At 35.2% G+C, this 24795-nt stretch overlaps 4 protein-coding genes across 4 annotated transcripts; 2 read left to right on the forward strand and 2 right to left on the reverse strand.

The window, feature by feature from the left end:
- Positions 1-6084: 6084 nt before the first annotated feature.
- Positions 6085-8248, reverse strand: LOC110715962 (cation/calcium exchanger 4-like). The gene has a single exon (XM_021894579.1). The coding sequence runs from the start codon at positions 8100-8102 to the stop codon at positions 6282-6284; it is 1821 nt and encodes a 606-aa protein (XP_021750271.1). The 5' UTR covers positions 8103-8248; the 3' UTR covers positions 6085-6281.
- A 2834-nt stretch (positions 8249-11082) lies between these two features.
- LOC110715934 (protein STRICTOSIDINE SYNTHASE-LIKE 6-like) lies at positions 11083-16326 on the forward strand. Its single transcript, XM_021894551.1, has 5 exons — positions 11083-11372; positions 13894-13961; positions 14955-15191; positions 15478-15610; positions 15917-16326. Exons 1-5 carry the CDS (start codon positions 11208-11210, stop codon positions 16187-16189), a joined length of 876 nt encoding a protein of 291 aa, XP_021750243.1. The 5' UTR covers positions 11083-11207; the 3' UTR covers positions 16190-16326.
- A 3948-nt stretch (positions 16327-20274) lies between these two features.
- LOC110715842 lies at positions 20275-21454 on the forward strand. The gene is made up of 3 exons (XM_021894459.1): positions 20275-20500; positions 20580-20996; positions 21081-21454. Exons 1-3 carry the CDS (start codon positions 20486-20488, stop codon positions 21120-21122), a joined length of 474 nt encoding a protein of 157 aa, XP_021750151.1. The 5' UTR covers positions 20275-20485; the 3' UTR covers positions 21123-21454.
- LOC110715888 lies at positions 21360-23022 on the reverse strand. Its single transcript, XM_021894509.1, has 3 exons — positions 22904-23022; positions 22137-22504; positions 21360-22048 (listed from the first exon to the last, which is right to left on the reverse strand). The coding sequence occupies exons 1-3, from the start codon at positions 23020-23022 to the stop codon at positions 21360-21362; spliced, it is 1176 nt and encodes a 391-aa protein (XP_021750201.1).
- Positions 23023-24795: the final 1773 nt, after the last annotated feature.

Consider the following 24795-nt stretch of genomic DNA (forward strand, 5'->3'; position numbering starts at 1 on the left):
CCGATCCGTCACCCGCTTCATCCGTTACCCGCCCTTCATCCATTTAATGCGGATTTTCGTCCATTTATTTATTTCGGGTGGATCGGATTTGCGGATATCCATTTAGAATTGCCATCCCTATCTAGAGGTGTCAATTCGTAAAATTGGATGGGGTTTGGGTCGAGTATGTTTGGGTCGGATTTATTCGAGTCGGGTATATTCGGTTCAAACTTACCCTTTTAACTCGCCTCGGGTCGGATCGAGCCACTTTTGGGCTGATCAAATTCGGATCAACATATGTTAGGTCCAGATCGGGTTTGAGTTGGGTTAACTTTAGATCGGTTCATATTTGGTTCGGATAAATTCGGATTAGGTTTAAAACTGGTATGACCGGTTAATTTTGGGTTGATGACTTTAAAATTGCGCTGGTTCTGGTTTGGTTGATTTCGGTTCTGTTAAGTTTGTTTAACACAAAGTATTGGGTGCGGCAAGCCGCACTCAATGTTTCATAAGTCGAGACTCAAGAAAGTATCAAATCACCGCCATGTTCTTTGCGATGAAGAACTAGTTTTCACCCGATGACAAGTTGGTGGTGGTTATGGCAAAGGAGGGCAACGAGATCATCCATGGCGGATGAGAGAGAAAGCTTGAAATTCTCAGATTTTTTTGAAAAATGCCCTAAAGTCGAATTGGGGCTTTCTTATGTGATGTATAATTGTTGAAATTGATTGTCCCATATGATTGTATGTTGAATTGTGAGCATTTTGATAACATATGCATGTATTTTGGCTGAGAAATGAACAAGTTATGTTATGCCCATGACCTTAGTACGAGCACTTCAATGGAGGTTCCACCATTGTTATACATATTATCAAACAAATTATACATATCTTCAAACAAGTTATACAAATCCTCCATTTGCTGGATGATATCCTCTATTGTCTATATGATATCATGGTTAGATGATATCCTCTATTAGCTATATAATATTGTTTATGATTATGTCTATGATATCCTTTATTGGTTGGATGATATCCTTTATTGGTTATATGATATCATGGTTGGATGATATCCTCTATTAGCTATATGATATCGTTTATGATTGTGTCTATGATATCCTTAATTTATTGGCTTGATGATATCCTCTACTGGCTTTATCTTACAGCCAGTAAAGGATATCATCCAGCCAATAGAGGATATCATCTCGCTAGTATAAATGTCATCCAGTCAATAAAGGATACCATATAGTCAATAAAGGATATCATCCAGCCAATAGAGGATATCATCCACCTAGTAGAAATATCATCCAGCCAATAAAGAATATCATATAGACAATAAAAGATATCATTCACTTAGTAGAGGATATCATGTAGTCAATAGAGGATATCATCTAGCTAGTAGAAATATCATCTTGCCAATAAAGAATATCATATAGCCAATAAAGGATATTATCCAGTTAGTAGAGGATATCATCCAACTAATAGAGGATACCATCCAGCCAACAGAGGTTATCATCCCGCCAATTGAAAATATAAAAAATCTACATCTTGTCCCTTCGGACTGACACAATACCTTCTCTTAATTTAATTATTAAGGTTGATTTAGTATTCAACCAATTGTGATTCATATACTTTTCATGTTTGGCTTAATCTGGTTGGGTTGACTAAATTTAATATTTTGAATAAATAGATTTTTAAAACTAGAGTAAATATTGAGGTTTTTTTTTCTTGTTATTATGTCGATATCAATTCATTCACGTGTCTTTTTCCATATCATATCATTTTTTTGAATGGGTCCATATCATATCATTAATATATGTTTTAGTAATAATTATAGAAGTAAATAATAGGTTGAGTTTAAAACTATAATTGGTTTAAAATCATGTCAAGTCAAAATCAGGTCGGGTTAAAATCGGGTTGAGTTAATATCAATTCGAATAAAAAACAGTTCGGATTGAATCAAATATTTAATTGTCGGGTCAATTTTAGTTTGGATTAAGTTTAGATCAGGTCAACTCCGTTCGGTTTGAGTGCAATTCAAATCGGTTTCGAGTCGAGTTCCAGTCAGGTCAAATCGATGCCGGGTTAAGTTCAAATCAGGTCAAAATTGAATTCGGGTTGAGTTCAGTTCAGTTACAGATCGGGTTTGGATCTTGAATCCATCGGATCAAATCGGATCGATTACAGTTAAAAGTGGACGGTTTCATCAGATCGGTTCGATTTTGACACCTACTAAAGTGATGTTAGAAAGTAAACTACTAACTGGTACCAATACTACAAATCTACAATACAAGTAAGTTGTATTGTTTTATCGTAATTTAATTGAGATCATCACTTTTTTCACAATATTAAAATTCCCTCAATGTGGACAATGTCCAATATGTTTCATCATTTATCGTTGACCATACATTACTTATTTTGTTCTATTATCTAGCTATTTGATATTTTTATTCATATATATATTTCGTATATCTTATACCATACCAATTGCTCCAAATAAGAAAAACGGTTCACATAATGACCATATGCAGGAGAGATGTTAAACACCACATAATCAAGAAGATATTGCATGCTATTTCCAATATCTCCCAATAAAACAAACACTCAAGTGGCCAAGTATTATCATAGGCTATTAGAGTATTAGGTCATGTTTGTCCTTACTATACATTTCTTGGTCATGTTTGTGGATCGATTTGAAAAATACGTTATTGTTGATCAAGTTATCGGACCCATGTCATTTTGAATTATTTTTTAATTATACTAAATCTTTAATTCGTTGTTATAGTATACTATAAATTTGAAGTTGTATCATGCAACCCAGTCTTCTGCATTCTTGCATATATACATACTTGTATCATTGTATGCTATAACTAGCATGGTAAGTTTACGATCGAGAAATTTAGTAAGTTATTTACTATAAACTAGCCTTCTGGTCCGTGCAATGCACGACTTGTTCATAGAAAATTGCATTGAGAGATGAGTGAGGAAATACCAATAAATAATTATGAGTGTAATATGTAACTGAAAACATAATTAAATAAATAAAAATCTTGGGACTTTAATTTAAAATGAGACTTAATAGAAAGAAGGTGGAGGGACTAAAATCAAAGAGAGAAAATAAAAAAGTTGAATTAAAGAGGGGAGATGAAAATGAAAGAGTTAAGAAGAATTGTATAATTAAAAATATAAAATATAAAACGACATGTGGCACATTGAGTTGAAGAAAATAATAGAGAAGTGTAATAGAAAGATGACATATGTCTTTTTTGGTTTGCCTTTTTAAATACTAAGTATAGATGTAGTGTTATTAATGGATGGACATTAAATGTGCTTATTACATTATTATGTGTTGTGTACTTGTGGTGTGTGTTGTTAAAAAAACAATTATTATTTTTTTGAAATATATCCTAGACTAATAACCTAATTTTTTATTTTTTTATTTTTTTTATTTTAAATGCTTACCAATTCTTAATTCAGAAGGTTAAACCTAAAATTCGAACTTAGGGCATGTTCTCATTGACTGAACTCAGCTGAACTGAACTAAATTGAACTGAACCGGATTGAACTGAATTGAACTGAATTGAGCTGAGATGAACTGAACTGAACTGAACTGAGCTGAGCTGAACTGAACTGAAATGAATATTTTGTAAGAGAAGGAAATTAGGAGTTGAACTGAACTGAACTGAACTGAACTGAATTTCAACGTAAGAGAACAATCTCTTACATTGTTATGCAAAAGTTAATGGTTTCTTGAAGGTTACTGAATGACTTATTTTATAGGTAAATCTTAATTATTATATGACTTATTTTAAAGATAAACCTTAATTATAATAAATTTAATTTGCTTTAATACAGATTTGAAAGCATGAGTAAGAGAAAACGAGTTATGAGAGCAAATTAAATTTATTATAATTAAGATTTACCTATAAAATAAGTCATTCAGTAACCTTCAAGAAACCATTAACTTTTGCATAACAATGTAAGAGATTGTTCTCTTACGTTGAAATTCAGTTCAGTTCAGTTCAGTTCAACTCCTAATTAAATCAATCACGAGTTTCAAAAACTAGTCGAAACTTTAAGTGGAAAATTAGTCCTCTAATATGGTATTAAGAGCCAATATGACAAAGAGGTTAACTACGGGTTCAAATCTCATCTCTGATCTTCCCCTCCTATCATCAAGTGGAATATTTTGTGTTGGGTATGAAAATGCCCCTGTTGCATCAGTGCATCACATTTCAAGCTCAACAGACTCTCATATGAGAGTGTAGTCGTGTAAGTGCATGATATAGGACCTGTTCTTATTGATTGAACTGAGCTGAACTAAACTGAACTTATTGGAGCTGAACTGATCGAATATTTTATGAGAGAAGGAAATTAAGAACTGAATTGAAATGAACTTATTAGAGATGAACTGAACTGAACTGAACCTGAGCTGAACTGAAAATAAGCTGAAGACAACATGCCCATAGTATATAAACCAATCCCACACTTATTAGCTTCAACAAAGATTAAGCTTTTGATTGAATTAGTCGTCTAATAATGCCGAGTACTTTAGTTGTATTTTATTAAAAAAAAAGTTGTTTATAAAATACAGTGGATTATTTAGCTCAGAAAAATAAAAAAATATGATGGAAACTCACTAAGTCACTACTCACTAGTATGTAGTTATGTACAATCGTTGTTTACCAATACACCCCTAAAGTATCACGTATAAACTCACTAGTATGGCAGTATGAGATGAAAACCGATTGACATTGATTTTGGCACACCTCTACTTATCTATTAACCTATACTAAAAGCGAATCCATTTATAACACTTGTCATTATCTTGTAAAAAAATTTCCCGCCATTTTCCTTTTTTTTTTTTTTTTTTTTTTGCAAAATAACATGATTTTTTTTTCCTGTTTGACAATCATATTCCACATATACCCAAATATTTCAGAAGTTTCTAAATATCTTTTATATACTTTATGTATTATTTTGTAATATTATTATAAAAAAATATTTAACAACCGTACATTGTACGGGATTTTAACCTAGTATTTGATTAAAAACAAAACCAGCTTGAAATAGGCCGGGTTTCGCAATTTTGGGCCCAAATTGTAATTCTATCCCGACTTTATTATTTCTTGGTATTGGACAGCTTGATCCATAAAGCCCGTTACTTTGGTTCAAAATAGTGAGTTTGGCCACATATTCTAGGCCTTAAGTGGGGTCTATCCCAGCCCGAGATGAGAAAAATTGTTTAGCCAAAACTTGTTTCATGATTAAAGTATCTCTGCCTTCATGTATGAAGACTTGAAGAGTATAAAAAACATTGCTTTCATAATAGATGTGCTAAAATCATTTTCGAGGTTGATGCTGGACCAATTATCTACACTATATATTAAGAGAGGATCCTAATCAAGGATACACGTCACGTGTCACTGCTCTTGTCTTTTTTGCCGCATATTCATTCTCGGCGTGTCACCCATCTCTATCTTCCACCAAGAATATACCATGTGTCCATGTCACCAAGGAGAATCATACATTAACGTACATGTCAATTGAAAAATGTTTACTTTAACATACATGTCAATTAAAAAATGTTTAGTCAAGAATTGAACCCGGGTTCCTTTAGGAAATGAATAAAAAGTCATACCATCTTTAATGTAGGCCATGATTTTTTTTTTTTTAATTTTAATTTTATTACAATTTATTTTCTTCAACTAAATCTATAATAAAAGTATTTAGGACTATTATAATAAATGAAAACTATAACGCAAAATAAAGAATATTTAACTTATAGTTTCGGAACATCGCCCGGGCTAAACACTAGTTTTGGATTATACTTTATAATCCATGATGTACGGACCCATAGGCCCACATTGGATTTTATTATGCCACTTTAATCTCCACCAAAGGCTAAATTGTTGATGGCCAAGCCAAATTATTTTGGACATACTGAGTGTTATGAATTTTTTTATGACAAACTCCAAACATGTTCCTTACTTTGATAGTCAAGAAACTTCTCACTGAAAAGAAAAGGGCAGTCACCTATTGAATTTAGAGGCATTATTAGAGCTTATATAATACGATACTTAAATAGTAGAATCATTAACCCAAATTCACAACCAATCAACTTATCCCTTTTATTTAAATGGCTTGGTATCAGAAACTGAAGAGCCAAGTCCAAAAAAATACATAGTGAGTATTGTAACTGTACAAGTGGCGATAAACATTATAGCTAAGACTATCTAATTATATGTAACGGCAACACAGAAGTACAAGAGGTAGCTCAAGTGGTTAGAGCGAGTTTTACTCTCAGATTGAATGAGAGCGTGAAACCAAGGCCATGCTGACTTGAAGAGACAGAAATACACAGTAAATGGCTATGAGGCCAGCACCTAAAATCTTATTAGGCCGCATATCATTTCGAGGCAAAACGATTAGAGACCATATAAGACCTGTTGCAAGGAATCCAACTGTTATGAACAAACCACTTTCTTGTTCAATTACATAAGGTTCTGGACCCTTGTACCATGTTGCAAGCACCAATGAAACTCCTAAACCAATTAGTGTATTAAACATAGGACCTGCATAGCTCCCTGACATCGCGATCTGCACACCATTTCTGTCATTCATTGCGAAAGCAGTGTTTGACATTAGATCACCCATTGAATTCCCCCAAGCCAATATGGTCAAGGCGAGTATTGATGGGTTGACACCAAATATAGCACCCAACGAAACAAGCAGAGCAACAAGCTCGTTTGCTATAATGTAAAACCATGTTATGCTCATGACGAATCCACCTAAAACCCAAGGGAACAAGAAGCTACGAGGTGGGTGATCAGGGCTTGTGTATAAAAAGGCTAGTACACCAAAGATGAAACCAGCAGAAAAACCAATTATATAAGCAATTTTACCACTCAAAGAAACATGCCCTTCCTGTGTATTCCACAGAACAGCTAGAAGAATTGGGGCTAAAAACGCGCTGGCAATAGCATACACCTTAGACCATCTTTCCTCCTCTACTATAGGAATTGTTAAACGTCTAGGAATACTTAAGGGAATCTCCAAAATTGAACATAATTTAGAAATCGAATATGATGATTCCACATTTGTCTCCCCATCATCATTCCAACCCCACAAAGGCCTAGAGCTATCTTCTACAGCAGACTTTTTAGAATCTGAATAGATTGCAACATTAATATTCCATATCCAATGTGGCAATTTCGAGGGCATTTCAGATTGATCGCTCTCCCCTTCATCATTACACGACGAGAAGAATCTCCCTACTACAGGAAGCAACGGAGTCAATTGGCCCAATTTCGAACCCCTACCCTTCTTGTTAATAATCTCAGTTACAGCAACATAAATGCCATAAACCACATATATTGACACATATGCTAGAGCACCCCAAATACGAAGTTCACCAATAATCAAAATCAATGTAAGGCAACTTATACCAAAAAGAAAAAAACATAAGTCCCTTATAAAACATGTTTTATCAATTTGCACCCTCTTATCTGCAACACAAAATGAAACAACCCCTGCAACAACACAAGAAATAATCATAGCACCACCCAACACACTATTAATTCCGACATTGTCACCGGAACCCTGGCCCATGAAGGCAGCAATGCTAGAAAAAACATCATTTGCCCCATTACCAAAAGGAAGCAAGGTAACACCAGCAACAGTAGGAGACATTTTCAGAAGTTCTGAAAGTTTTTCTACTGAACAACAAAAATAACTTGCAGCAGTATTTCCCAACATATAGAATAGTACAGCAAGCCAAGAAGCAAGAATTAAGTACCCAAAAATGGTGTAATTATTACAATCACAGTAAATAAATTTGATGTAATTGAAATAACCACCTGAATTACATTCTGGGTGAGCAAAAACATAATCACAGCTGTTTTCATAACCCTTATGATTAAAAATCTGGGAACAAGTTTGGTAATCAGATAAAGTAATTTTACTAACATTTGATGAAACCCCATGAATTTCTGCAATAATTGCACCATCATAAACCCCACTACCCAAATTCCATTTTTTAGCAATGTTTGAATTATACATGAAAATTAGAAATACAACAGTTGAAATTCCATTAAAAAGAACTCGAAATTGAGTGTTGTTCATCCTCAAAATTAGAACCCAAATTCAAAATTCTTAAAAACCCAAAACAAAAAAACCCCAGAAAAAATTTATGAAGTACTACTTTGTAGTAGAAAATTGACAAAATTTAAGTAAAGGGTGAGTGAATCACTGAATCATGATGATTAGAATAAGTACAGAAAAGTGAGCTTCTGAGTAATTTCTTATCTTCAATGATACTATTCAAAATATTATGGGAATGCTTTAAGTACGTGCATGATAACAGCTTAGGGTTGAAAGAATACGTGAAATACCAACTTTTATACGTGGCTGGTCACACCGAGCCATCAAAAGATTTCGTTAATGTTATAGGGGTTATTCAGCCTGTATCACAAGGGTAACTTAGTAGAGTTACAAGGTTACTTATTAGTATTATAATGATTATTTAGTCACTGTTATAGGGTTACTTTATTCTTTTACAAGCGATCACATATTCACATGAAGTGGTTAGTAGCACACAAAACGCGTTGTACTCTGTATTAAATATAATATACTCCCTCCATCCCATAATACATGAGACTTTGATTTTTTTTCACTATTAATGCATTAGGTTTGACCATAATTTTTTACTAACATAATAAAAATATATTTTATCATAAGATATGTTGTTAGATAGGTTTTAATACGTAATACTACCTCCGTTAATGATTATTTGAAACTTTGGGGGTATTATTTATGAGATATAAAAAATTCCAAAAGTTACAGATAACCATTAACGGAGGTGGTATAAAGTTTCAGAATATATTTTTTAAAATATATTTCATTAATATTTGATTATATAAAAGTAAAGTCAAACTAGAGCATTGACATGTATGCAGCTTTTGCCTATGTCATGTATTATGGGACAGAGCTAGCTAGGGAGTATTAAGTAAGGGCTTGTTTGGTTCACCTTAGTTTTGCTTATTTGAACTTATCACTGATCTGGTCTGGTTTGGTTTGATCTAATCTAAATGTCATATTTGACTAAACTTTGACCTTAAATATACGATAATCTATACGGAAAAAATATATCAAGTGAGGTCTTGTTAGATTCGTAATAATGTGTATTTTATTAATATGTGATTTTTAAAGTTTTTTCATTACAAAATTAAAGATATTTAGCGATAAAAAAAAACTGCACATATAATGATGATCTGATCTGAATCTATTTGTTCTGATCTGAACTTATTTTTTCTAAAATAAGTAAAAATAAGATGAGCTAAACAAGGTCTAATCCATATAATTAATAATTACAGGTTCATTTTTACTACACTTCACCACAATCCTCCAAAACATCAATACTCAAATTCTATGCATTTATTTTTATTTTATTTTTAATTATACAAAAATACTAATAATTACCTATCCCCCATATTCTCGTACATTAGCATGGTTAATTAAAATTTTCCAATTTGCTATAGTACGAGTCCCTTTATATAGATGGAACATTGGAACCTTGGTCATGCATGCATGCATGGATGTAAGGTCATGCAACATAGTAGTACTGTACTACCAAGCTTTGGAGCAATATCCTGGAAATTCCCTCTTTACTATTTACTGTTCGGGTGACGTATTTTGTAAACAATAAACGTCCATCTGATTATTAATTAGTTGGTTATGTAGCTGAATTCTAAGGAATAATGTCACCAAAAATGAGACATATATAATTTGGACTATCCTTAAGTAACAATAATACTACTAGTACGTTAGTTTTTCATCATTGTCTCGTGAACACTTGAAGCTTCGTTACTTGAATTTAAGGAAGATCATCACAAACATGTGTGACCCCATTCTTGTCTTACTATCAATGACATTATGTATAATTCGTACAACATTATAAATGTGACTCAACTAAGTATGGACTATGAAAATTGACTGCTAATAAACTATAATTCATTTGTGTGCACAAATTTTAAAATCATAGACTCATGGTGAGGACAAAGTGCATGCATGTTTAAATATGGCCTGGTCCTGGTGGCTGGTGCAATGCTAGCGTTAAGGGGTGTGTTTCCGTGCATTACTTATCTATTTTTCTATTTTGTATTTAATATGTCACTCATGTCTATTTATACGAATAATTCGATAACTAAGGTCCTGTGCACTTCAGCTTATTTATTTATTTTTTATTTATAATGAATTATCTTGATGGTTTTTAATTTAAGCATAAAAGATATAATTCAATTCATGAAAATCAAGTCAATACTTGCTTGTGTTAAGCTGCCACGTTGACCATTGTTAAGTAAGGAGAGTCTTGACATAGTCTCTTGAAAGATTGCGCCTTTACAGGCAAGTATAGCATAGCTAGATCGATACTACCTCCGTTACACATTATTTGCAACGATTAGACATTTTTTCTCTCTACTTTATGTCAAATCGTTGCAAATAATGTGTAACGGAAGTAGTATATATTTTTTTTGGCGGGTATGTATGTATGTAGACATTGCAAAGTATGTTTTATTTTTTCCTTCAAATTTTTTAAATAATGCAATTTTAAATATAGAATGGTTTGATGACATAAATTTGAAAGCATTCCCTAATTACCGGTCATCCAGTCGATAAGATGGATAGAGGAAGAAAAACACTACAAAAGGGTATGGTATATGCAGTTACAGTGAGTTCATATAAAATTAAAATGAAGGATCGAGAGGTGATGTTATAATTAATATATAATTATGGACATTTATGCTAATTTAAGGATTTGAACATGTAACCTCTAATTTTAGAATTGATTATTTTACCATCAAGGTTTGTAATATTTATTACTCTGTGTTATATTTTGAATCCAAATTATTAACATGAATAACAAATTTAAATACAAGAAAATTAAGTCATAAATTAAAACGTTTATTTATAATCAATCATATGTAATGAACCAAGGCATTGCCCGAGCCCAAATACTAATATATTGACTATAATGGTTGAAATGACACACACTTAAACGGGTCCCATAAAAATTTATACCTTTCAAATTAGCTCGTGTCTTGAACCTCTTATGTTATATTACTACGTACTATCTTTATCTCATTGTGCACCACAGATTTTTAGATCACGATTATTCAACGAATACATTGTATTGATTTCTATCACTTAATCATATTTTTCTCTTTAACAATGGATTCAAAAAACTCTTTCACCTTTCTATCATTTTTCTTCGTAGGAATTGTGGTAGCATTGGCTCTTCAAATCTACTTTTTTTCACCCATATCACCTCAAATACTTGATGTGCCTTCACCATCTATAGTTAATTCCCTCTTTCCTCCCAACAACCATTTACAGGTTAGTTTATAATTAACTGAATTAATGGAGTTTATATTTTATTGTCCAACCACGTGAATTGACAAAAAGTAGCTATCTAAGATATTATGGATTTTAATGTAGAAGAAATTCTCTTTGGTAACAGTTTGTTTTTTATTTTTCTGATTGGCAAATAGCAAAAAAAATCTTATTATGTTTGGTAACATTTTAATTAATGCCTAAAGTTTTGATATTACTTCATCCGTTTCTAGATCTCTTTGTTCTTTATATTATCATATGTTTCGTTTCAAGTTCCGAAAGAAAAAAAAGACAAAGGCGGTAAGAGCATCCACAGTGGTTAGCTATATGTACATGTAGTTTTGGATTGCCACATCATTAATCCTCAAATTACATGAGTTAAGCTACGACCTTTACAATGATAAGCTACATCCTTTTGTAATAAATAAACCATTAAAAAAAAATCAAACAAATAAATACATAAAAAAAAATATTAAACAAATCAATATATATGTGTCGGGCGGAGTGAAACTAGATAGCAACTCTAATAGTAATAGAGATATGTAGTTTGGCTTAGCTACAACTTATGTAGCTCTATAGCTCCACAATGGATAGCATATAACTCTACATTATTTAAAAATTGCAAGCATGTCCTTTTATGCAATCATTGTGGATGCTCTAATAGTTAAAATAAAATTATAAGGTATTTGACTACAAATATAAGCTAGGGCTATCTTGTACTGTGTACACTTCAAATCATTTGACTTTTATTAGTAATTAAGTTAAGAATTAATTTACATTCCATATTCAATTATATTTTAATAATTAACATTGATTTTTAATGATTGAGACATAATTTTATACAATTAAACTAAGTATAAAGCACTTAATCAATAGTTTTGCTTTGTTATACTTGTATGAGTATATGACTATACAATGTGAGTTTGTCATTTTTATTGAATAAAATTGTTGAAAATCATATTTTATTAATTAAACTAAAATTTATTTCTTAATTAAAGGTCATTTATTCAGTACTTTTGGTGAGCTGTCCAATTACTGTTCGCCTTTTGCTTTTACTGTTTGGTGAGGAAATTACGCATGTACCCCTCAACTAGTACATGAAAAGACGCATATACCCCTCCAGTCAATTTGTTTATTTGGGGAATTGACTGGGTATCCCTCTATAAAACATTGAACCAACAATCAAACCTGCATTTTTTTTTTGTAAACAATACTTCGATTATAATTAAATCTCGTAAATCTCATAAGCTCTAGGATAATATTCATTTTATATACAGAGTATTATATTTGTATAGTATGCATACTTGAAATTTTACTGTTTGTATAAAAACATAAAGGCCATGTTTGGTAATTGGCTTTTTAATGGCTTTTTTTGTTAGCTTTTGGCTTTTTAAGGTGGTCAAACAACCAAAAAATGTGTTTGGTAATTGGCTTTTTAGTCGGCGAAAAAGCTGGCTTTTAAGCCAAAATGAAAAAGCTGCTTTGAGTAGCTTTTTTGTTGGCTTTTGGTTTGTTGGCCCACAAATTATCTAATAAACAACCAACAACCAACAATTAATTTACCAAACACTTTTATAAACAGCCGGCTTAAACAACCAATTTCAAAAGCCATTATAAATAGCCAAACATTCCAGCTGGTCAAACAAGCCAAGTGAACCAGGCAACAGCCAACAGCCAACCGCCAACAACCATTTGCTAAACAAGGCCAAAGTAAAGTTACTAACAAAAAAAAAAAAAAATGCAAGCTTCAAAAATTTAAAGATAATATGTGTGTTTAACATGTATATATAGGATGTGACAAAGATAGGAGAAGGGCAATTGAAGAATGCAGAAGATGTGTGCGTGGATAAGGATGGGACTCTATACACAGCTGGTAGAGATGGTTGGATCAAATGAATAATGGCTCATTGCAAAATTGGAAGTGAGTTAATAGTACCACATTACTTGGACTGGCTAACTTGGCTAAGGGTGGTATTGTTGTTTGTGACACAAAAGAGGTTGATTTACTAAATATAGCTAGGGTCTTCTATCTTAGTATGAATTTAATTGTCAATGTTGAATTCAATAAAGGAAAATTTGCCAATTACTACCGCAAGTTAATACTACTTTGTAAATTACTATCGCAAATTAAAAAAGTTGTGAATTACTACCTCAAAAAATTTTAAGATGTTGCGATTATTACCAAACCCCCATTAAACCCAACTATAACGTCATTATATCACTTTAACCCATGGTTAAAGCCCTTAACCATGACATCATTATATCCCTAAACCATTTTCTTTTTTGGGGGGCTGGTTAAAGCCCTTAACCATGGTCAAACACGGGTTAAAGGGATATAATGACATCTTAGTTGGGTTTAATGGGGGTTTGGTAGTAATCGCAACATCTTAAAAATTTTTGCGGTAGTAATTCACAACTTTTTTAATTTGCGGTAGTAATTTACAAAGTGGTATTAACTTGCAATAGTAATTGGCAAATTATCCTTCAATAAACTTACTTTATACTATGTATGTTTTAATTGTAGGGTTTGCTTAAGGTTGATGAAGATGGAGTAACAACTCTAGTTTCACACTTCAACGGCTCCAAGATACAGTATGTCTACTAACTGAATATGTTTTGAATACACAGTACAATAATTGAGTATTGAAATTAATTTGGTTTATACATTAAATCTAATCACTTCAAATTACATTAAAAAGACTCTTTTATAGATAAAAGTTGACTTCTATCGAATTTGAGGTAAATAACTCTAATTAAGATACATATTATATATATACAAGTTGTACACAAGAACTACCGCCCACTAATCCATCCTTAGGAAAGAGACAAAGTAAGTTGTTGGTTAAAGCACAATGAAAATAGATAATGATGTCTAATTAATAGGTTTGTTAGTTTTAAACTAAATGATTGTCAAGACTTCAATTAGATAACTATGTTGGAATAGAAAAAGTAAATTCATAACAAAACTCTCATTAGTTACATCATGCATATAACAGCAAAACAATTCAACAACATAATGTTGTGATAATACAAGTAGATTTGCATAATTTATTTTAGTATAGTTATTAAAATCAAGAAAAGGATGCACAACCAATACAAATATTGATACGCAAAGCCCATGGGCTATGGCATGGGAGAAAAGACTTATTTAACACCCATGGCCCTTGCATACCTAAAAAGGCTTAGAATTCGAGTCAAATAATTATCCAATTAAAATGTTTCTTATATACAATTGCAAATCCAATTAGATATCAACGGATCAACCAATGATTACCCTTAAAAGTTGCTTTCTTTTATTTTTAAGATAGTTTATTCCATAACAACGTCTCTTGTGTGTGGACGTGTGGTTAATCACACCGTGATGCCACTTTAACACTGATCAACTAATCTCTATTACATTGACGAAGTAACTCTTATAATGACCGGCTACACGGTGTGGCCAACCACACATAAGAATTTGTGTTAAAATTAAGCTTTTACATAAAATATTTACTGTTAAATACTATTTTACCATCATTACCTCTTTAAGAAAATCCTGAATTTAATTTGTTTTTATGTAACCAAGCAATTATCAAATGAAAACAGGTTTGCAGATGATGTGATAGAAGGGGAAGATGGAAGCTTGTATTTTAGCATAGCAAGCACCAAATTTGGTCTCCACAATTGGTACTTTGATCTATTAGAAGCCAGACCTAATGGCCAGCTTCTCAAGTTTGATCCCCAAACTAAAGAAACATCATTATTGCTAGATAATCTTTACTTTGCAAATGGAGTAGCCCTCTCAAGTGACCAACGCTACCTTTTGGTATGCGAAACGTGGAAGTGAGTATACATGATAAATCAATGTCTCTTTGTTTATTATTCTCTTTGTTTGTAATCAGTTACTTCTTGTCAGCTGTCACGTTGTCCTAACCCGGCTTATATTTTGTGTCATAATAATATCATTTAAATGACGAGTTTTGAGAACAACTATCATTTAAAACTTTTTTTTTTTGAAAAAACTATCACAAAAACATAAAAAGTTTGAGTAGCATTACCTTATTAAGTTTTCCGGCTAGAATCTCCAGCTATGACAATCAAGATGGCCTATGCTACTAAAAAATTTCAGGTCAAGATGCTTAAAACATTGGTTACAAGGCGATCTTCAAGGAAAGACTGAGATATTCATAGATAATCTTCCAGGTGCACCAGATAATATCAATCTTGCTCCAGACGGGTCGTTTTGGATTGCATTGATCGAGGTACGTACTCATCATATATGATGCTTACCAAACATTGTTTGTTATGTGAGTTAGTATTATAAGGCCAACAAAAACAAGTTTAAAGCATGAACTTAATATTGTTGTTCTATGCCATGTACTAGTTTTTAGTCGTGTTAAAATGATAGGAAAACAATCAATGAAGGCACAAACATTGTGTTAATTTTGTGAAACGTGACATCGATCTTTTAATAAATTAGTATAGATATTTGATAGTACAATTTGTACTAAACCATGTTAACGTACTAGCAACTAATGCTTATAATGTTGCCTTGGTAATCAATGCAGTTGTCGAACAAAGAAATGAAGTTTGTGCACACCTCCAAGATTGTGAAACATTTGCTAGCAACATTTCCCAAATTGATAAAGTTTGTCCAAGCTTCTCACAACAAAGCTACTGTGATGAAGGTATCAGAAGACGGTAAGATATTGAAGAGGTTCGACGACGCTGAGGGCACGGTCGTGTCTTTCGTGACTTCAGCTGTGGAGTATGAGGGAAACCTCTACCTAGGAAGCTTAAATTCCAATTTTGTTGGTAAATTATCATTAAACAACTTGTAGAAACTGTATAATTAATACTAGTATAATTCAGCTTGATAAAATTGTATGACTTATACAAGAGATTAGGCACGCTTTTAGCTCTAAACAAAACATTGCTAGTGATATTTTCGTGTAAGAGTATAACGATTAATTTGTCATTTTTCCTGTTTAGTTATATTAACAATTTAACTAGTTATACTTCTTACAAGTTAAGTCATAATTATTGGTTAGTTTAAAGATATAAAGGGCGATGCAACTAAAAAAATAGAGGAAGTATTTGTTATATACGTGTGAAGGCTCTTCTTGTTGGTAATGCAAATTAAAGGTTTCCCGGGTAAATGAACATAAAGATTAGACCTATTGAGTAATGACGAAAGTCAGGCGTAAACCTAAAGACTATACATTATAAACAACCTAGCCGATTCAAAGGCATTATTCATATTAGGGAACAAGATATATCCAAGTTGCAGCTTTCATCATGTGAGCTTTCAGGTAGTTGAAGATTTGTGATAATGAAGACTCTTGAGAGACTTCGAGGCTTTCTTCATAAATGTTTAGTGAACACTAAACAAGTCTGTCACGGTGGATATATACATATATATATATATATATATATATATATATATACTACCTCTGGTTCAAATTACTCGCAACTTTAATTTGGGGTATTATTTGTGAGATATAAAATATTTCAAAATTGCGAGTAATTTGGACCGGAGGTAGTATAAAGATCAAAGAGGGAGTTAATCACTTTACTAATCTTTTTAATTCAGTATTTGTGAAGTAGGCTCTCTCTTAATGATGAATGTGGCCTACAATTTAATGGTAAGATCATTCAATTCAACTTGTAGGCTTTGCTAGTGAATTGATTTTTTTAGTGCTAGTTTATATGACAAGTTTTAGCAAATCTATCAATATATTTTGTTTGGGTAGGTTTCAAATAAATTAAACACAACGCCATTTTAGGTTCACGTTACATGTTCATGTCAAAATTAAAGAGTTCACCTTCACTGAAAAAAAAAAATAAAATAAAAAAATTAAAGAGTTCAATTATACTTTCTTTTAATTTTTTTGTAATAAGAAAAGATTTCAATCATACATCGAATAAAATAAACCTTGATCCCAATCTCCAACTCACTAACTTGCCGCGAGAGTCATCTATATGAGGAAGGTTTAACCGTTTAATCTTACAAGTTACTTTTGTATTACTTTGTACTCGTTACTTATTCCTTTTATAATTTGATCAAATTAAACCAAACTAGAAAAATTCAAGGTTAAATTAACAATTATAAAATCAATTCATCTATTTTTCATTTGCTTATTATTGCCATATACAAGTATTTAATTTTGTATTTGTGAATATAATGAAACTTAAATTCTTGAAAGTTACACATTAGTTAAGACAAAAACAACAAAATTAAACTTGATAAATTTTTCTCATACATTAATTAACCTACACCTAAGGCTAAAGTTCAAACAAATGAGCCAATCAGATCAGATCAATCTAAATTAAAAATATTCATAAAATATCAAACCTAATCATATTTTAAAAATTAAGGGTAATGCTTATAATGCTATATGTAGGTGAACTGTTAAACATTGCCCGCAAATTCCTACATAAAGCCCACAAAATAAGAGTGAAATGACACTTTTTCCCTCATACTAAAAAACACACAATTTCTCTCTCTACTCTCTACTTCCACTTTCTCTCTCTAAATTATTTCCAGAGCTATGTCGAGGCGGCCCGGCAAGGAAGTGGCGGCACCGGCGGTGGGCGGAAGGCGGTTTGCCGGCCAGAAGGTAATTTTTTTAATTTTTGTAATTTTTTTTAAAAAAAAAAACCTCCGGCGACGGTGGGGCGCCAAGGCGAGACGCCACCACCACGGAGGAAGCGCCTAGGCAAGACGCCCATACGGTGGTGGCGGCGCCTAGCCCAGACGCCACTACCACGGCGGCGGCGCAGAGGGTAGGCGCCACTGCCGTGGTATTGGCGTCTGGGCTAGGCGCCGCCACCACCGTACGGGCGTCTTGCCTAGGCGCCTCCTTCTTTTTTTTTTTTTAAATTTTTTTATGTTTTTTTTTAATTTTAAATTTTTTTTTCGAATTTTTTTTTTTTTTTTTTTTTAAAAAAATTTGTTTTTCTTTTTTTTAAATTGTATGTTCCCTTTTTTTTTTATCTTTTTTTTTTAAAATTTTGTTTTTTTATTTGTTTTAATTTTATGTTCTATTTTTTTTTTTAAAAAAAAAATTGTATCTGGTTTTAATTTTTAATTTTATGTTCCTATGTATTTTTTTTTTTTTTGAATTATATTTTTGTATGTAAAAAAATTATAAGTTCCCTTTTTTTTTTATAAATTTTCTTTAAAATTTTGATGTTCTTCTTTTTTTAAGTTTTTGCAATTTTAAATTTTTTAAGTTTTGTTAGTTTTTTGTTTTTGGTTTTTTCTTTGCATTTTTGATTTTTTGTTTTTGTTTATGTTTTTCATTTTTAAGTTTGTTGTTTATATTTTTTGTTTTTGGTTATATATTTTGTTTTTGGTATATTGTTTTGTTCATATTTATATTTTTTTATGTTTATATTTATATTTTTTATGTTTTTATTTATATTGTGTTGTTTATATTTTTATTTTTTATGTTTATAATTTTATTTCCGTTACTTGTTTATTTGCTTTTGTGTTTATTTTCGTCCTTTTTTGTATTTATATTTTTTGTTTTTGGTAATATTTTTTGTTTTTGTTTTTGTTTATGTTTGTTTTTTTTTTGTTTGTAGTTTATATTTTTTGTTTTTGGTATATGTTTATGTTTATATTTCTTATGTTTATATGTATATTGTCTTGTATATATTTATATTTTTTATGTTTATAATTTTATTTCCGTGACTTGTTTATTTGCTTTTGTGTTTATTTTCGACTTTTTTTAATTTGTTTTCGTTATTATGTTTCGTTATTTACTTGGAGTTAGGCATCGCAATTTAGACCTGGTGCGGGGAAGAGTATTGACGTCGTGAGGAGTACGATCTACTCAATGGAGAGCTCGGGGCCCAGACACGTTAGATCCCGTGGTATTTCGGCCTCGGCCCGCAGAGAACGGGTGCACTGTTCTGCGGACGATCAAGATGATGATGATGATGAGGAGGAGGAGGAGGAGGAGGTCGAGGAGGAGGAGGTCGAGGACGAGGATGATGCAGATGAGGATGTCGACGATCAGAGTGGACCATATGATGATTACGGTCCATTCAGTCAGAGGCTTGATGATACGTATGAGACGCATAGGGTAGATGTGCGTAAGGGTCGAGATGGTAGGTTTGTTAGTAGATCTGGCACATCATCTGCGTCCACTGTGTCTGCGGGTAGCAGAAAACGGTCGAGGGCCGTTAATGATTCTTGGATGGTGAGGGGTGAGGTGGCCGGGGGACCTATAGACGGGAGTGTGATTCCTAGCTTTTTAGGACACATCGCTACCCGTATTTGGGAGGACCAGGAGAGGGCTTTGGATACAGGCATTTTGAAATGCCAAACCCGGGAAAAGACTTGTAGGTTTTTGTGTAGCTGGGCTGATGCTTGGCCGGAGGAGAGCGAGATGGTCGGGCGATTGAGGGCCACTAGAGTGAGTCACCTTCCTGCCACCATGCACGACAGGATTGACTGGACGCTGATCACGGCTTTCGTTGAGCGATGGCATCCGGATACGAACTCGTTCCACCTTCCGTTCGGTGAGATGACGATCATGTTGCATGACGTCGAGGCCATCCTTGCGATTCCCGTGGAGGGAAACCGAGCATCTGTCGTCACTGATGCGGATCAGGCAGATTTACTAGCGGAGCTGTTGGCGGTGGATAGGGTTGCGCTGTACACATCGGCACTTGGTGTGTGGGATCACGGCGGCGTTAAGATCGCAGCCGTCTTGCAGCGATGTTTGCACCCTACGGCACGTAGGACGCAGGACACACAGCTGGCTGCATATGTTTTTCTTCTTCTCGGGTGTACCTTGTTTCCGGATAAGAGCGGGAACAAGCTCAGGCCACGCGACATAGTTGACGCGTGTGAGCCCGACAGAGTAGGCCAGTTTTCTTGGGGGTCGGCTACGCTGGCGTATCTGTATCGCCAGTTAGGATTCTCGAGCCGGGCTGATGCAGCAGGTATCACTGGATGTCTGACGTTGTTACAGACCTGGATATACGAGTATTTTCCTGCGTTTCGACCACACCGCGACCCGGTTCCCATTGGTGATGGCCAGCCACGTGCCTGTGCGTGGAGTCCGCGTGTCGAGAAGAAGTCCGTTGACCGCCTGCGCTCCATACGGTTATCGCTTGACAGGATGTCCCCCTTAGAGGTACAGTGATTAAATTATTTCTACTTTTACAATCTGATGCTTTATTTTATGACTGTTACTGATTTTAAATAATGTGCAGGTGAACTGGATGCCTTTCGGCCAGAACCCTAGTAATAGGGTACCTAGGACCCTCTACACTGGACTGATTCAGTATCGCGAGATCGTAGAGGCGTACATGCCGCAGCGCTGTCTTCGCCAGCTTGGATTTGTCCAAGTTGTCCCACCTCCACCGGCATGGCCCAGTAAGGCGGTACGATCTGCGTCGTCGAAGGAGTACGTCGTCCAATGGCCGTCAAACATGATAGCCATGTGGGAGCAGTTTCCGATGGTTGCCCGCCTATGGACGGCGGAGCTGCAGCGGCCGCCAAGTGGGGTGACTGCCATGTGTGACCAGCACTACATGGAATGGTACATCCGGCACTCGCACCCGAGGTTGATCAAAGACATCGACGACGCAGATGATGACGATGTGCCACCTGCCACTGCCTCTTATGCGGTACGTCTCATCTTTTATTTGTTGTTCTCTTATTTTAATATATATATGTATAATACGTCGTTTCATGTTTTTTGTTTTGTGTAGTGGATGGGCAAGATTATGCAGTTGGGACACCGACTTTTTTGAGGAAAGGGACTGCATGACGAGTGCATCAGGCAGAGCTGTTATTGACGATCTGGAACGGACCCTTGAGCAGTGGCAGTGGGCGTCACAGAGGGATTACTGATATTTGAAATTAGACATTATCTTTTTAGTTTGTAATATTTGAAATTATTGTTCTTAGTTTTTAAAATTCAATATTATCTTTTTAGTTTGTAATATTTGAAATTATTGTTGTTAGTTTTTAAAATGAAACATTATCTTTTAAAAATGAACACATAGAAATGACATAGTATTGACAATACAAGGCCTCATAGTAAAAGGTAGGTGTACATCAACAAAAACTACATGGCAATTAAATTGTTGCACGCGAGCATGGTACAAAGCATCCCAACCCTCCACGCTTGCTCTACGAATTTCATACCACTTCGGTATGATATGTGGGACCGGAAAATCGGGTGACATGTCTAATCGGATAAAATGTCTGTATGACGGCCCAAGAAATCCAATAGCAACGTCCCTTACCGGTCTGGTGACGGTCTCGCGCGAACACCAGGGCAGAACCGTTGTACATGGATAATAGGCTCGACTATGTAAACCAAGGCCGAAATGCATGACTGCACACTTGTAGATGTTTGCAACGGCAAAGAGATCAAGTGGCGCATCGAACCAATGATTTTGACCGCAAGGTCCCCCTCCCCACCGGATACGCTGCAGAGACCTATCCAAGTCCTCGCCGTACACATGGCCATACACATCTCGGTTTGATGCAATTTCACTGTACATCAACTGCCGCACTAAACCGTAGTTGTCTTCACCCATTTGAAACACATCCGCCACAACCCGAAATCCGCAGTTACCATCTGCAATGACATCATTCCACCCGTCCAAGAATGGCATCATGATATTAGGGATCCTGTCCTTATATGGAAAATGTTCAATGTCCATTCTCCCTGTTACACACATCAATAAACACAATAAACAAGTCAACAGTAAACTAATCAAACAGTCAACAAAAGAAATTGAAGTCGAATGTCTTACCGGTGCCGGGCATATTCACCGACGACGATGATTGGCTGCCACTTGATGAGGATGTACGACCACGGCCACGGCCACGGCCACGACCGCGAATGTACTCAAACGCACTCTTGTTCCGCCGTGGTTGTCGACCCCTAGGTCGCTCGACCCCTTCCGGTTCCTCGGTATCCAAACACGATGTATTGAACATGTCATGAAGTATGTGTGTAGCACTACGAATGATCGAAGGGTGACTGGAGGACACTTGGTCAAACATCATCTGAAACTGCTCCAACTCCTCCTGTTCACGGTGAACCGTATGCGGAACAACATGCTCTCCGATAACGAGCGTCCGCCAGAATGGATGAACCTGATCGACATGTAACGACGCCCTGTCTTGCGTAATTACGAGGTGAATGGTGCATGCACAAGGTAATCCATGAGTCATTGATATAGCACATCCGCACCGAATAGCCACTTCATCGCCCAACTCCCTCATCCTGGTATACTCGCTCAGAATCAACCCCAAACAGTGGTGTGACACACGACCGTGGAGAATCTTAAATATGAAATGGCCATACAACATGCCATGTCGTCGTCTGGAGTCCTCGAGATAGTTCTTGATGCCGTTCCTCTGAGTATCAATAGCCTTGTTTATTCTCTCGAACAGTGTATCCAGAGCAGCCGTGGAAGAATCAATCCAGTCCTTCAAAGCTCTATGAGCGCTCTCGACTCTGCATGTCGTAGTGTTCCCAAAATGAAGAACTTGGTTCGTCCAATATTTGACAAACTTTTCCCTCTGAGGTACCCACTGATGCATCACATAGTCTACGATTGGCGGGCACCACTTGTACGCATCCTTGAAGTTTTCCAAGGCTCGATCGTACTCTGCCTCTGTGGTAGCTTGCATGATCTTCCGCCACTTACCATTTACCAATGTCTCTGCTGTTACTAAATTCTTGTTGAAAAGATTGTAGGCTTTGACTTTCACGCAGTTGTTGATGTGCCATGTGCACAGTAAATGGCTCGACTCCGGAAACAGCTCCGCTATAGGGGCAAAAAGACCTCCCTCACAATCACTTACGATGGCCGATGGCTGTACATTTGGGCCGATGTAGTTTCTCAACTTTTCCAACACCCAACGGTAACTCGCAGCCGTCTCATCCTTCATGACTGCATAACCAATCAGAAAGTTCTGGTTTGTTGGAGCCATCCCAACCATCTCAACCAGTGGGAACTTGTACTTGTTTGTCTTGTACGTTGAATCGATCAAAATCACAGATGGCCAAGACGAAATCATATCAGCACAATCAGGATGGACAAGGAACAAATGAGTTACCTCCGATGTGTCTTCGTCAGATTCAAACCAGTAAAGGTAACCACGTGCTTGTGCCTGGTGCAGAAGCTGCTGTATAGGGTTCCTTCCCTCTGACCGTTCAAACCTCAATTTCTGTCTGACGTTGTAGATGTGTCTTCGGTTTGGCTGGTCTTCGGGGAATTTCTCTAACACAGACGCTAATATTTTAGCGGGCTTCACTTGAGCATCACTCATTTCTTTTACAACTAGTTTCGCAGCTGGACTTAGGCCGCTTAACTGCCGATGCCCCACTTTGTATGCTATCAGCTCATGGTTGTGATATCCCCATTTGCCGTAACCCTTCACTTCCCAACCGTCACGCCTTTGATGTTGTCGAACCTTAACTCGAAACTGACACCCACAACCTTTCCGCTTTGAGTCAAACCGAATCGCTTTACTGAAATCTCGTTCTTCTCTTTTGCGATAACGGTCGCATCTCAAAATGCGATCCATTCTACCATCCCGTTGAGATTTATGAGTTGCTACTACTAAACAAAAGCCTGATCTAATTGCAACCTGTTTTGCCCAATCAATCGCTTGTTGAGCATCTTCGAACAGGCCATCATGTACAAAAATCCCACTGTAATCATTTCCGTCTCCACCATAATCCTGTAACAATAACATATAACGTATAAATATAATTACATTAAGATTAAATTAACAAAAACAAACAAAAAAAAAAAAAAAGGGATTAAATTAAAAAATAAAAAATAAAAAATAAAAAAAAAATATATTCCCCTAGTGGCGCCTGGCCAGGCGCCTTGGCCGTGGCTGCGGCGTCCTGGCCACGCGCCACTACTATGGTCGAGGCTTCTCCACCAGGCGCCGTTACCACGGTGGCGGCGTCTTGGCTAGGCGCCACAACCACGGCATGGCCTTTTGGCTAGGCGCCAGCCACCATTTCGTCCTTACGATGCGTTACGAACCTCGTTTTCCGATGACGACGGCGATTCTCCGGTGATCCTCGGCGATCCGGTGCTGCTCCACATTTTTTTAGTGCGAAAAATTTATCTTCGGTTAAAATTATAAAAAGGGCAAATTTGTCAAAAAATTATAAAATGTGGGCTTTATGTAGAGATTTGCGGGCGATGAATAACAAGTCCCATATGTAGACCTAAAGACTATATATAAGCATGAAATACACTCTTAAAAATTATATTTTTAGGTGAATAGAACTAAGCCCAATCTACTTAATACTTATACTCCGTACTTTCTTTTGTTTTTTTAGATGCATCACATTCTATGTATGAGAGTTTCAATTTATATGCATCATTTTTTCTTTCTTTCTCTCTATCTCTTTTATCTAAAATTCCCTAGAAGTCCATA

Source organism: Chenopodium quinoa, unplaced genomic scaffold (assembly GCF_001683475.1).
Source record: "Chenopodium quinoa cultivar QQ74 unplaced genomic scaffold, ASM168347v1, whole genome shotgun sequence".
Taxonomy (NCBI): Eukaryota; Viridiplantae; Streptophyta; class Magnoliopsida; order Caryophyllales; family Amaranthaceae; genus Chenopodium; species Chenopodium quinoa.